This window comes from Rhinatrema bivittatum, chromosome 5 (genome assembly GCF_901001135.1).
Source record: "Rhinatrema bivittatum chromosome 5, aRhiBiv1.1, whole genome shotgun sequence".
NCBI classification, from domain to species: Eukaryota; Metazoa; Chordata; class Amphibia; order Gymnophiona; family Rhinatrematidae; genus Rhinatrema; species Rhinatrema bivittatum.
In genome coordinates, this window is record NC_042619.1 from 220585805 (window position 1) to 220600431 (window position 14627).

The 14627-nt window shown below is 43.6% G+C and overlaps 1 protein-coding gene across 5 annotated transcripts in view; it reads right to left on the minus strand.

Moving 5' to 3' along the window:
* CTPS2 (CTP synthase 2) overlaps positions 1–14627 on the minus strand; it is a 428947-nt gene that overhangs the window by 188915 nt on the left and 225405 nt on the right. For all 5 annotated transcript variants that reach the window (XM_029603286.1, XM_029603284.1, XM_029603287.1 and 2 more), the window contains one exon: positions 9585–9647. In XM_029603286.1, the coding sequence (XP_029459146.1) occupies positions 9585–9647 (63 nt within the window). The remainder of the gene's footprint in view (positions 1–9584; positions 9648–14627) is intronic.

Genomic DNA, 14627 nt, shown 5'->3' on the forward strand with positions numbered 1-14627 from the left:
CCCATAAGGACAACAACCCCCTCACTCTCCATCTCTCACCATTTGTAAACCACGTGAGAGATCTAGGAGCCATGCTTGACACCAGAATGAACCTCAAAAAATTCATTAACATCACCACCAAGGAATGCTTCCACAAGCTTCACGTCCTGAAACAAATAAAACCTCTCCTTCACTTTCAAGACTACAGGTCAGTACTACAAGCCATACTGTTCTCAAAGATAGACTACTGTAACGCGCTCCTCCTTGGCCTTCCAGCCGCTTCAACGAAACCACTACAGATGCTCCAAAATGCCGCAGCAAGGATCCTTACTAACTCTCGGCGCAAGGACCACATCACACCAATCCTAAAAAACCTACATTGGCTACCTATCACCCACAGAATAATGTTCAAAACCTTATCCATCATCCACAAAAACATATATCACCGATCTACTCTACAACTCAAAATACCTCTTGAACTTCACGTTTCCACAAGACCGATCAGATCTGCTTACATAGGAACGCTCCAAGCCCCCCCTAACAAATCCACTAGTCACACTTCCATACAGAAACGAACATTGTCCACTGCCAGTCCGCATCATTGGAATCTTCTTCCCCCGGAACTTCGACAAGAACAATGCCCGATTTCATTCAAAAAGAAACTTAAAACATGGCCTTTCACACAAGCCTTCACTTAATGGACACCCTACAAACAGCACATCTATGCACTCCTTTTTCACAGATCTGCCCCTTCCTCCTCCTTCTTTCGTACCTGCAATTTATAGATCTAAAGATGAAACTATTGTCTAAGCTTCCGCCCCTTCCTCCTCCTTCTTTCGTACCTGCAATTTTATAGACCTAAAGATTAAGCTATGATCTAAGCTTGCTACATTCGTTCCGATGTTAAACTGTGTTATGTTACACTTAGCTATGTTACAATTTATTATGTTAATCGTATGCTTTTGCTCTCTACTCTCCCACCCTGTAAATTCCCTGTTCATTGTAACTTTATCTTCCTAGTTAATCGGTTACCCCTTGTTTCAATGTAAACCGGTATGATAAGACACTAGCCTTGAGTATCGGTATATCAAAAAGTATTTAAATTAAATTAAATTAAGGAAGGCTGCTGCTACTACTACGAGGCATTTGGTGAAGAGTCGTGGTGCAGATGCCAGGCCGAATGGTAGCACTTGGTACTGATAGTACTTGGGGCCTACCAGAAATCTCAGGAATCTGCGATGAGATGGAGTTATCGCAATGTGTGTGTACGTGTCCTGGAGGTCTAGAGAGCAGAGCCAGTCTCCTCTTTGGAGAAGAGGAAGGAGGGAACCCAAGATTACCATCTTGAACTTTTCTCGGTAGAGGTACTTGTTGAGGGCACGTAGGTCCAGAATTGGACGAACGCCGCCTGATTTTTTGGGGATTCGAAAGTACCAGGAATAGAATCCTAGGCCTTGTTGGGAGTAGGGCACTGGTTCTATTGCTCTGGACTGGAGGAGGAGGGAAACCTCCTGTTCCAGGAGTGGTGAGTGGACGGATGTTCCCCACATCAGCCAAGGTGGGGAGTCCGGTGGGATGAAGAGAAAGTTCAGGTGATAACCTTGAGAGTTTATAGCAAGGACCCACTGGTCTGAGGTGATTGTGTGCCACTTGTTGTTGAAATGGCACAATCGACCTCCCACTGGTATCCAAGGCAGTGGAAGCTGGCTGCTGCTCTCTATGCAGGAGTCAAAAGCCAGAAGCAGGGCCCGACTGAGGAGCTGCTTGTGGCTTTTGTTTACGAGGTTGACGAGACTGGTCCTTTTGGAAAGGTCGCGTGGAATGACTTCTAGACGGTGGTGGATAGGACTTCTTTGGACGGAAGAATTACTTTTTAGTATCCTTCCTGAATGGCTGTTTGGAGGAATACTCAGAAGGCATCAGAGAGAGTTGGCGAAGGGTCTCATGATGCTCCTTGAGTTCCGCCACTGTCCGCTGAATCTGTTCGCCAAACAGATTGTCTCCTATGCAAGGCAGATCAGACAATCTGTCTTGTAATTCAGGGCGCAAGTCCGAAGACCTAAGCCAGGCCCATCTTCTTGCCGAAATAGCAGCTGCAGATACCCTGGAAGTGGTGTCGAAGATATCATAAGAGGATCTTATTTCATGCTTCCCTGCCTCAAAACCCTTGTGTACCAGGGTTTGAAGCTGTTCCTGAAATTGCTGAGGCAGGGACTCTGCAAAGTCTTGTATCTGCTTGAATAAGACCCTATTGTATTGGGTCATATACAGCTGATAAGAGGCGATCCAAGAGATGAGCATTGATCCCTGGAAGACATACCGGCCAATAGCATCCAGGAATTTCTGCTCTTTACCTGGGGGGAAAGAAGAATGGGGTTTTGAGCATCATGCCCTCTTTTGGGCAGATTCTACAACCACAGATTGGTGATCCAGCTGAGGTTTCTGGAACCCTGGGGCTGACTGCACCAAGTAAGTGGTATCTGCCTTCCAGTTAACTGGGGCTACGGAACCAGGGTGTTCCCAGTTCTTTTTGAGAAGATCCAAAAGAACCTGGTGAATAGAGATGGAGGTTATTTCCTTGGGAGCATCCAGGAATTGTAATAACTCCATCATTTGGTGCCTATCATCTTGTTCAGTCTGTAATTGGAAGGGAACCAATTCAGACATTTCCTTCACAAAATTTATGAAGGACAAGTCCTCTGGAGGAGAACGCTTCCTACTTTCAGTAGGAGAAGGTGGCGACGGCAAATCATCGGTGTCTTGAGATGAATCATCAGTCCAGGTGTCATAGGGATCAGCACCTGTCCCTCTAGGAATCTGAGAAGGACGAGACGATGGTATTCCTGAAGGTCCTGGTCTAGGCTCTGAAGGCATCGAGGGAAGTAGTGGAGGCACCAATGAAGGCATCAAGGGCACTGGTGCAGGCATCGATGGCATCAATGGATGGATCGGTGGCACCGATGGCCGCACCAGCATCGATGGCTGAGGCATTGGCAGAACTCCCAATGGAGGAATGTGGAACGGTGTTTCTCCTCCCGATGACAGAGTAAGCGGAGAAGGCACCAGAGCCATCGGTGACCCTGGATCCATCGGTGGAAAAGCAGCTATAAGCGCTTCCATCTTTGAGAGCAGTGGTGCCAATACTGCCAGAATGGGATCGATGGTCGGTTCCACAACCGGTACCGATTTCGGTGCCGGGGGAACTTGGAATCTATGCATCGCCTTATTGATGGCCTCCTGAACCATCCGGTCCAGTTCTTCACGAAGACCTGGAGCAATCAGCCCCGGCTCCGGAAGGGAAGAAGGAGGCAGAGGCATAGCCGGAGGGACCACCGTTAAAGGCGGAGTCGTGGCTCCCGATACCCATCTGGGTGAGGGTTGCCTCGGTGACTCGGTCTCAGAAACGGTCAATGCCTTTTCTGGATGGGGTCTCTTCAATGGCGGCTCGGACGATGGTGAGGTCAATGATTTTCCTTCCTCGATGATCCAAGACTTCTGGTGTCGATGCCGATGTTTCTCTCCACGAGGGAGAGTAGAAGTAGTCGAAGGCCGAGAAGTCGTCGACGCCAGACGGTCAACGGCCGGTGGCCAATACTGGCGTGAAGTGGACGGTGCTGGTTCGGATGACGTCGATACAATAGATGGCGTCGGAGTTTGAGAACGGAAGAGAAGTTCCATTTTCTCCATTCTGGTCTTGCGACCTTTTGGTGTCAAGGCACATTTGGTGCAAGTCAGGACATCATGCTCGCACCCGAGACACATTACACAGACTTTATGATGGTCTGTTATGGACATGGTGTGAGTACAGTCCGGGCACCGACGGAACCCCGACGCCATGGCCTTTGAAAAATTGAGCTGCAGTGCGGTCGACGGCCAGTAGGCCGCGAGGGCCAAATCTGATGGGAATCGACCGAAAATGGGTAAAAACTTAACGGAGTACCGCGGAGTCAAAAATTTGAAAGAGGGACCCCTGTGGGGTATGAAAGTTTTTAGTAATTCCGTGAAGAAAATTCCTGTCAGGAATCTCTGTGGAGCTCCTTAACCTGTGTGGCTTCTGCTGCGCGGAAAAAAGAAGACTAAAGGGGGAACCCTGCTGGCTGCAGGGTTAGTGCCATGCTAGGCATGCCCAGTAGGTGCCAGTCAAAGTTCTAGAAACTTTGACAAAAGTGTTCCGTGACTGGGCTCCATCCTGTGATATCACCCATATGTGAGGACTACCATCCTGCTTGTCCTGTGAGAAATGTTTCTTCTCCACTTCTGACGTGATCGGTGTGACTGCAGTGGAGGAGGCGGGAGGCGCGATCGCATCGGAGTATTCACTTTCGATTTTGCTCCCAGATGAACTACAGGCAGTGAGTGCAGTGGTGTCTCTCCCTTCTCCTCCAGCTTCTCTGGACTCTGGCAGTTGGAGGATTGTGTAGGCATTGTTTCAAGCAATTTGCCCCGGGTGAGTCTTAGTACACCTTCCTGTACCTCTTTTGTTATTCCAGCTCATGCAGTGGTCGTGACACTAGATTCCCTTTGAGAATTAACGACAGGCCTTGGGAAGTCCATCAATGCTTGTACTACCAAAATAGAAGCTCTTTTGTCCAAATTTGAGTTGTCTGTCTCAAATAATGAGGGTCAAGTCACCATCACTAACTCTATAGTTTCAGCTATTGAAGATAACTTAAAGGCCATTCCGTCTTTTTTTGTGGCAATGGTTAAGGACCAAACCGGGTTAATCATCAAAATGAATTATGGCGTTAATGCTAGCATGCGGTGCGAATGTAAATTTTTGGAAGGGATGGGATTTATGAAAATGAGGGGCAAGGGGCAATATTGCACAGTTTTAACTACACCTTTTTTCCTGGCACTAGACTGTGTGATTTGCAATAATTTTTTAGAATTGCAGTTTGGTTATTTCTTGGCTTGGGAAGGGGGAGAGAGATAGAGAGAGAGAGAGAGAGAGAGAGAAAGAGAGAGAGAGACTATGTACAAAATATTCCTAATAGTGAAGTATTTATATCTTTTATGTTATGTTATGAGAAAGCCAAGCTTTCCCATAACATCACGGACCCTCCACAGATTCTCGGACTGCCCTCACCTAGGGCCTTCCCCTAACTATACTTCCTTTTTTAATAAATCGATAGTTTCACCTTTCCCTCATCCCCTCCCTCAGCCATCCCTCCCCTTCCTGCAGGCTTGATACTCCTCAAGTCAAGCTACTACTTCTCGTTATTTTTCTGGTTCTCCCAAGTTATTCTTCCAAGTTGTCGATTCCCTGTTCAATGTAAGACAATTGTTGTCACTGTTCGCATGCTTGTTGAATGTAAACCGAACTGATAAGTAACCCTGTTACTTGAAGTTCGGTATATAAAAGCTATAAATAAATAAATAAATAAATAAATAAATAAAAAAATAAATATCTCTATAGGAGGGCCATCTAATAACTCGAAGTGAGGTGTTGGTGGTGGTTTAAGGTTTAGGGGCCAGTTTCTCATGAGGAGTGAGACATATGAACAGCACAGTACACCTCAGTAAAGATTTGATGTCATTTGCAGTGAGGAAAGTCTAACAAAGATGACATTTTGTACTATGTTATCTCACCCTAGTTTGATGGTACCCTGTTAGAGTCCAAGTTTACCATATTTGTGAAGCAGTAATTCTAAAATTTTCCTAAACACACTCCTTTTTCTTATTGCAGGCATTATCCATGTGTTAATAATGCATTTTGATGAATCTAGGGGATAATTTGCTTTCAAGAAGGACAGAATACCTTGAAAAATACACCACACCAGACATCTGAACTTGAGATTTTATAATTTTCCTAAATTATGGGGGAAACTTTGGAAATGACTTTGAAAAGATATTTTTTGGAGGTTTTGGATTTTTTACCTAAATACATAAGAAACTGCCATGCTGGATCAGACCAAGGGTCCATCAAGCCCAGCATCTTGTTTCTAACGGAGGCCAAACCAGGCCACAAGAACCTGGCAAGTACACAAACACCAAGAAGATCCCATGCTACTGATGTCAGTAATAGCAGAGGCCATTCCCTAAGTCAACTTGATTAATAGCAGTTAAGGTAATTGACTTCTCTTCCAAGAACTTATCCAAACCTTTTTTAAATCCAGCTACACCTGATCAATTACCTTGTGGTTCTCGGTTATTGTTTTTTCCTAAATATACTTCTGCTGTTAACTAATTTCTTTAAAAATTCTGCTGTCAAAGTTATTAAGCATAGAACTTTGTTAGTTTCCTTTTTCTTACATAGTAACATAGTAATGATGGGGGAAAAAGACCAAATAGTCCATCCAATCTGCCCAGAAAGCTGCTTATGGTAGTATCTGCCACGGCATGCAGTTATTCGATGAGCCTTCTTGAAAATTCAGACAGTGCTAATGTGTTTTGCTTATGAACTTGGCCTTGAAGCAGTCCTGTGCTTTTTCACTTATGTCTGCGTATCAATACCCTAGACCAGTGGTTCTCAACCGGTGTGTCGCGACACACCGGTGTGTCGCCAAGAACACACAGGTGTGTCGCCACACTTCCCGGTCCCCCGCTGACTCAGCTGCTCCCTGGTCCTCCTCCGCCCGGGCTTAAAATGCTGTCAGCCCAGGCGGAACGCAACAGAACAGCTGGAGTGAGCGGCACCGGCATGGTCTCTTCTTCCCGCCCCTTCCCCCGCCCCCCCCCCCCCCCCCGCGGCCCGGAAGAGGAAGTGGGGAGCAGTGGGTGAGTGTGCGAGAAGAAGAGATCATGCTGGTGTGGTCAGCGTCAGCCCGAAGAACAGAAGAGAGACACGGCCGGAGGAATGAGCAGCGTGGCTCACAGAATGAAGAACGTCAAGCCCCGCAGCCGATGGGACTCCTTTCTCCGCGCAAGGGCTGAAAATGAAGGAGGTTAGGGTTGGGAGGAGGCTGCTGCTGCCACTAGTTTCGGGGAGAGAGGGAGAGTGAATAAGCAAGCAAGCATGTGTGTTTGAGATCCTGTGTGTGAGTGAGATAGCATGATTTGTGAATGATTGAGAGCCTGTATATATGAAAGAGAGTATGTCTGTGATTGAGAGCCTGCCTGTGAGAGAGAGAGCATGAATGCAAGTTTACGATTGCGAACCTGTATGTGTAAGTTTGTGATTGAAAACCTGTTTGTGTGAAAGAGTATGTGTGCATGATTGAGATCCTTTGTGTGGGAGAGAGATAATGTGTATGTATGATTAAGAGCCTGTGTGTATAAGTAAGAGAGAGAGAGCATGTGTGTCTGTGTGTGATTGAGAGCTGGTTTAGGTGAGGGAGCATGTGAGTATGTGATTGAGAGCCTGTGTGTAAATGAGAGAGAGAGAGCATGTTTGTAAGCATGTGAATGAGAGTCTGTGTGTGATTGAAAGCCTGTGTGTGTAAGTGTGAAAAGATAGACAGCATGTGTGTAAATGTGTAATTAAGAGCCTATATAAGTGAGAGAAAAAGCATGTGTATATGTGAGTGACTGGGAGCATGAGTGTATAGGTGTGTAATTGAGAACCAGTGTGAGAGAGAGCGCTGGTATGTGACTGAGAGAGAGGAGAAAGTTCCAAGCAAACCACCCCTCCTCCTGCTAATTGAAAACAATCTCAGGACACCTGGATATCAAATGCTCCCAGGTATGCAGAGCAAAAAAATTTTTGTATCCTTATTTTTCATTACTGGGTCTTTGTGTCTGCAATTTTGAAATATTTTACTGGTATCTAGAAAATTTTTATATGAGTTTTTAATTATTGGATATTTCACTCATCAGCTGTTTTGAAATAATCTGCTCTTTTTGTTAGCATGATTTTACTGCTACTGATTTTATATTTCTTGATTTGTTTTATAAGGATGGTGTTTCTTTTTTCCTTTATTACACTGCATACAGAGACTCTGGCTTGTTGCAGTTTCCGAGTCAGTTTTTTTTTGCATGCTTCTAGTTATGAGTTTTGGTCTCTTTATTCTTTGTTAGGTGAGGGTCAGCACATGTGATTCAGGTGAGGTTTTCTGCTGGCGTGTAGTTTCTGTGTAGGGCTGTATAGCAGCCTGACTTGGTCTGTTTTCCTAATAGGAGATGTATTGGTGTCTTAAGGCCTGGTGTAATATTTTCAGTGTTGCCTTTTCTTAGGTAAGGTGGTTACTGTTTAAGTGCTGGAAATTGGTGCTGTTTTGGTGTGGGATGTTTACTATTTATGCAATTTCTGTTCATACAGAATACGTATCTTTTCCTTGTGTCATTTTAAACAATAAAAATAATTACCGGACCTTTACTTTTTATTTCCGCCGTGAATTGTAATGAGCAGTGTGTCACACATTTGAGCGTGGCCTGTCAGGTGTGTCACGATGGGAAAAAGGTTGAGAACCACTACCCTAGACCGTAAAAGTCAGGGCCTGTGTTGGTGGTCATCTGAAACCAATTCCAATTCCTCTTCCACCCCCCAACTCTGCCATCAAAGCAGAGAGTAATGTTTCTGTTGCATCAACAGAATCATGCTTATTGGTTAAGGGTAGTAACCTTCACATTAGCAAGTTACCCCCATGCACCATTTTCTTCATTTCCATCCTCTAGCCTTTTGGGATCCATAATGTTTACTCCATGACACTTTGAATTCTTTGACTGTTTTCATCTTCACCACCTCCTCTGGAAGGGCATTCCAGGCATCCACCACCTTCTTCGTAAAGAAATATTTTCTGGTGTTGTTTCTGAGTCATCCCCCTGAAGTTTCATTTTGTGACCCCTACTGATTTCTTTCTAGTGGAAAAGATTTAAAGTTCATGCATCATTCTTCTTTTCAGGATTTAATTAAAGTAATGCAGAAATATTTTAGGAATATTTCAAAGTTATTCTATGGTCAGGTGCTTAGAATTTCCCCTGATTTGGCTCGGGTAATGCAAGATCGACACAGGAATTTGCTTGCTCTTCGGCAAGAGGTCATTGCTCTAGGTTGTTCTTTCATGCTTCACTATTCTTTTAGAGGTGTTATTAAACTGAATAATGATTGTTTTATATTTGTCTTTCCCGAACAACTGAAAGAGTTCCTGGAAGCTAGAGTGCCTGTAACATCTTCTTCAGTGTCTACCTAATAGGGCATTTGTATTTTGCTGTTAGCTCCATGCCTTGTCTGTTTCTAATGTGATATATCTCCCTGAGATTAATTTTTGCCTCTCTTCTTTGTTGTTGGATTTTTTTTTATATAGTCTATTGGTGTTTTTGTTTATTCTTTGTTTTAAAGATGTGTTATGAATGTATTTTTATGTAGTACTCCATTTCTTTGGTAGAGCTTAATGTTTTGTTAATTTTGAAATCTGATAAATAAAACGTAAAAAAAAAAAGAAAAGAACATTCAAAGGCTGAAATTCCACCACGTCGCTGGGTAACTTATTCCAGTGCTTAACTAACATTAGTAGAGACGGAGTACAGAACCATTCTCCTCACTTAACTCCCTTTACATAACTGATTATTGCTCTGATGCAATCTCTCCATCCTCTCTTTTCCAAGCTAAATAAACTCAGAGCTTTCAATTTATCTTTACAAATCTAATAATCTAGGCTCCAAATACAAAAAAAACCCCCAGCCTGCAACCATTTCATTACCAAAGAGAACCATAACCTTGAACTCACCTTTCCAGTTCAGACAATTTCTGGCAAATTCTACCACAGCCAGCTGCATTCCAAGGCAGATTCCTGCAGGAAAGGTTGGGGATGGGGAACAGAGGCGAGAGCATCACAAGACACCCCAAGAACAATTCACACTGCACACATTCATTTCCAATTTAACAACCTTTTCTGCTATAATAGTGCACCAGAGCTCTTAGACAAAATGACCTTTAGAACCTTAAAGGTGAATTTTAAAAGCCTGGCGCGTGCCAAAACCGAGAGATATGCACACAAGTCGGCCCAGCTTGAGCTGCGCAGATTTTAAAAGCCACCCATGTATGCAAGTAATCTCCCGCTGCACCCACTAATAAAAAGTTTCAAAAAGGGATCTGGGAGTGGGCGTGATCTGGGCAGGGCATGGGTGTTCCTGGATTTTAACTTGAAATGAACACATAAATACTTACATCCATAGGTGCACGCTGGGATCCCCCTGCCACGTAACTTTACTTCTGCTATAGATGATATGTAAATTGTAAAACAAAAAAAAATCCTAGGCAGATCAATGGGGTTTTAAAGCTCGGGGCTAACAGGGAGAAGAAAGGCTAGTAAATAAGGGAGGTTTGGAAGTCCTATTCCTTACCTTAGCAAACTGGGAATGAAGCGGGAAAACTGGCAATGGTGGTGACGCACATCTTTTACAATCCCACTTACGCGGTAGAAGCGGCCTGCATGTCCACTTAAAACTGTGCGTGCATGTGCACGCGGTCAACCTATTTTATAACATGTGCGCACATACGCGCGTATTTATTTATTTATTTTATTTATTTAAAGGCTTTTATATACCGACTGCTGTTTGCACATCGTATCGGTTTACAAAGAGTACAGCGCTTCAAGAATGGAAGATATAAGTTACAAAGAATACAGCACTTATAGAGTGGAGGATAACAGATACAAACTATTTCGTATGCTTCCTGGTACGCCTTTTGTTCAATTGTTAAAATTTCTTGCATTTTGAAATTTTGTAAACCGTTTTGATGGCTTTACCGAATGACGGTATATAAAACTCAAAAATAAATAAATAAAATAAATAAATAAAATAAACATCGTATTGGTTTACACAGAACGTTGCGCTTATAGTATGAAGCATAACAGTTACATGGAGCAAAATGGCCGAGTCCCTGGTCACAGGCTGATGAATGTGTGTATATATGTGCCTGCATGCCAGTTTAAAATTTACCATCTTATTATCTTAGCAAAAATTAGGACCTATAATGAAATATTTTTCAGATCAGTGTTTTCCAACCTTTTTAAGCCCAAGGCACACCTACATTGACAATGTTGTGTGGCACACCAGCCTCCACAGAGCAGGAAATGAAGACATAGAGAGGACTCATATGGCCCAAAGAAGAGCAAGAGAAGCACTGGAAGCCCTACTAGTCTTTCTTCCAAAATTTAAAACAAAGGGAGAGATGGGGGCAGATATATATATATATATATATATAAAACCCATCACAACTGACCAGCTCTCTCTGTATTCAAGTATAGGATAAGGGAGAAATCAGTATGATGTGGGCAGCCAGCTAAGGGCTTGATTTACTAAGGCTTTTCTCCCATTCTGTGTCTATGGGAAAAGTGCTTAGTAAATCAGGCTCTTACAGGGTCATTTATCAAATTGTGATGTGTTGTTATTGTGTGTGTTAGGGCCTTATCGCATGTAATAAGGCCCTAATGCATGCGATACCGGTTGCACTGCGGCAGTACTAATTAAATCAGGGGAAGGGGAGGAGTATGGACAGGGTTTGAGCGGGGTTATGGCCTGACAGCACTACGGGCAATAATGTTTTACACATTATCGCCGGTAGCACTGCAGGAAATAACACCACTTTTTCCCGTGACGCTACAGAGGCGATAGTGTGCGGCACAGCCACACTGCGGCGGGCAAAACCATACCGCTGCGATGTGGCTGGCTACACACTATCACCCCCGCCCCTTTTTTTTCGCAGATCATTCCACTGTACTTACCCCGGAATGATAATTCCCCCTACAAGTTAGTTACCTTAGTTGCCGCATAAGGCTGCCAGGCTTCCTTCACTGCTGCTGCTCCTAGCAGTCAGAGTAAGCACATACTGTGCTCCTGCATGCCCTCTCCATCTCACTCAGCCTGGGGATAGGAAAGATGTGAGAAGGACTCAAAAGGAAGAGGCTCAGTATGGGGAAGAAAAGGAGGTGCTGTATGCAATGTGTGCCACACAAAGTGGCTCCCAGCTATCCTGAAGAGGATGTTGGAGAGATACCTGTTCCAAAGAAGGTATTCATGGGTGATGATTCAGATCAACTGAACCAAATCACAGTGAACCTGGAAGATGTAGTAGGCCTGATTGACAAACTGAAGAGCAGTAAATCACCTGGACCGGATGGTATACACCCCAGGGTTCTGAAAGAACTAAAAAATGAAATTTCAGACCTATTTCAATTAATTGGTAACCTATCAATAAAATCATCCGATGTACTTGAAGATTGGAAGATGGCCAATGTAACACCTATATTTAAAAAGGGATCCAGGGGTGATCCGGAAAATTATAGACCAGTAAGCCAGTGCTGGGAAAAATCGTGGAAACTCTTATAAAGAATAAACTCACAAAACATTTAGATAGACATCGTATGATGGGACACAGCCAACATGGATTTACCCAAAGTAAGTCTTGCCTCACAAATCTCCTACATTTTTTTGAAGGGGTGAATACACATGTGGACAAAGGTGAACTGGTAGATGTGGTGTTTTTGGATTTTCAGAAGGCTTTCGATAAAGTCCCGCATGAGAAGCTTCTAAGAAAACTAAAAAGTCATGGGATAGGAGGCGATGTCCTTTTGTGGATTACAAGCTGGTTAAAAGACAGGAAATAGAGAGTAGGATTAAATGATCTGTTTTCACAGTGGAAAAAGGTAAACAGTGGAGTACCTCAGGGATCTGTACTTGGACCGGTACTTTTTAATATATTTATAAATTATCTGGAAAGGGGTATGATGAGTGAGGTGATCAAATTTGCGGATGACACAAAATTATGCAGAGTAGTTAAATCTCAAGCGGATTGTGATGAATTGCAGGAGGACCTTACGAGACTAGAAGATTGGGCTTCCAAATGGCAGATGAAATTTAATGTGGACAAGTGCAAAGTGATACATATAGGGAAAAATAACCCTTGCTTAAGTTACACAATGTTAGGTTCTATCTTAGGAGTTACCACCCAGGAAAGAGATCTAGGAGTCATAATGGATAATACATTGAAATTGTCGGCTCAGTGTGCGGTGGCGATCAAAAAAGCAAACGGAATATTAGGAATTATTAGGAAGGGAATGTTAAATAAAACAGAGGATGACATAATGCCTCTGTATTGCTCCATGGTGAAACACCACCTTGAATACTGTGTGCAATTCTGGTCATCGCATCTCAGAAAGGATATAGCTGCACTGGAGAAAGTGCAGAGAAGGGTGATCAAAATGTTATCATAGAGCATGGAACAGCTGTCCTATGAGGAAAGGCTAAAGAAGTTAGGGCTGTTCAGTTTGGAGAAGAGACGACTGATGGGGGATATGATAGAAGTCTACAAAATCATGACAGGACTTGAACAAGTTAATATAAATCGGTTATTTACTCTCTAAGATAATAGAAGGGGGGCACTCCATGAAGTTAGCAAGTAGTTCATTTAAAACAAATCAAAGAAAATTCTTTTTCACTCAGCGCATAGTTAAGCTCTGGAATTCATTGCCAGAGGATCTGGTTACAGCAGTTAGTGTAACTGGGTTTAAAAAAGATTTAGATAAGTTCCTAGAGGAAAAATCCATAAACTGTAATTACAGTAATTAATAAACAATAGTAGCTTGTGATTTATCTAATGTTTGGGTATTTGCCAGGTACTTATGTCTTGGACAGGTCACTTTTGGAAACAGGATACTGGGCTTGATGGACTCTTGGTCTGACCCAGTATGGCATATCTTATGTTCTTATGTTCTTATCCGTGCTCTGCATGCTGCCCATTAATACCACATTCCAGGGCTCATGATGTAGCTAGGAAGAAGAGGCATGCACGATTATACATGTTCTCAGAAAGGAGCTATTATACTTAAGAGCCACTGTTGGTATCTTTTTTTGCTGTCAGGGGCTAAGAGCCGAGCCCAGGAGCTGGCCTGGATATCAGCATCAGGCATTGGTGACTTTTCTGTGGCACACCTAATCAGGTCTGAAGCACACTGATTGGGAAATGCTGCTCCTGACGACAGCTATTTTTACCCCGTCCCATCTCGTAGCTCAGCACAAGGACTGTGCCAATTTATAACCAAAGTTGTGTAAAATTTTAAAAAGACAGGGCTGAAAATTCAAACCTGTGCAGTGACCTCCTCAAAGGTATTTTTTTACAGGTGCAATGCCTGATTGGTTTTTCCCTGCTGTCTTGCAAACCAGCAGGACCGCATTATTGCAGTTACTAGGAAATTTTGCGGCTATGAAACCTGATTCCCCTCCCTCCCTCAAGCGCTTCCTTTCTAAGCAGGAAGCACATGAGGAAGGGGCAGAGCCGTAGGAACTGGGAGCGCATTCTTTCATCCTGTTCCGGTGCTGCCACCAGTCTAACAATTTTGTATCTTCTATGGCACAAGGAAAGTAAGTTTTTGGGAAGCAAAGGCACGTAGGAACATGAGAGTGAAGAGTGGAAGACAGTGGGCCTATGTGCAGAGATATCTTGGGAGAGGAGGCAGGTGGGAAGGGAGATGGGGAATAGAGCAACACAGAGAGAAAGGGGAGAGAGATGGGAGAAGAGCAACATGGGAGGGGAGAATGGGGGAGAGAGGAGAAACAGAGCAGATAGAAAGGAAAGGAGGAATGTGAAGGAGGTATGAAGTAAGAGGAGGAACATGTGGGGAATTATGGAAGGAAAAGGAACATGTGAGGAGTTATGGGGGGGTAGGAAGAACATGTATTTACAAATTTGAGGGGGTGGGAATGAGGAGAAAAGAATGTCTGACCCCCAGCCCCCAATAGTTTTCAGTGAATCAAAATTAAATTGATACCCT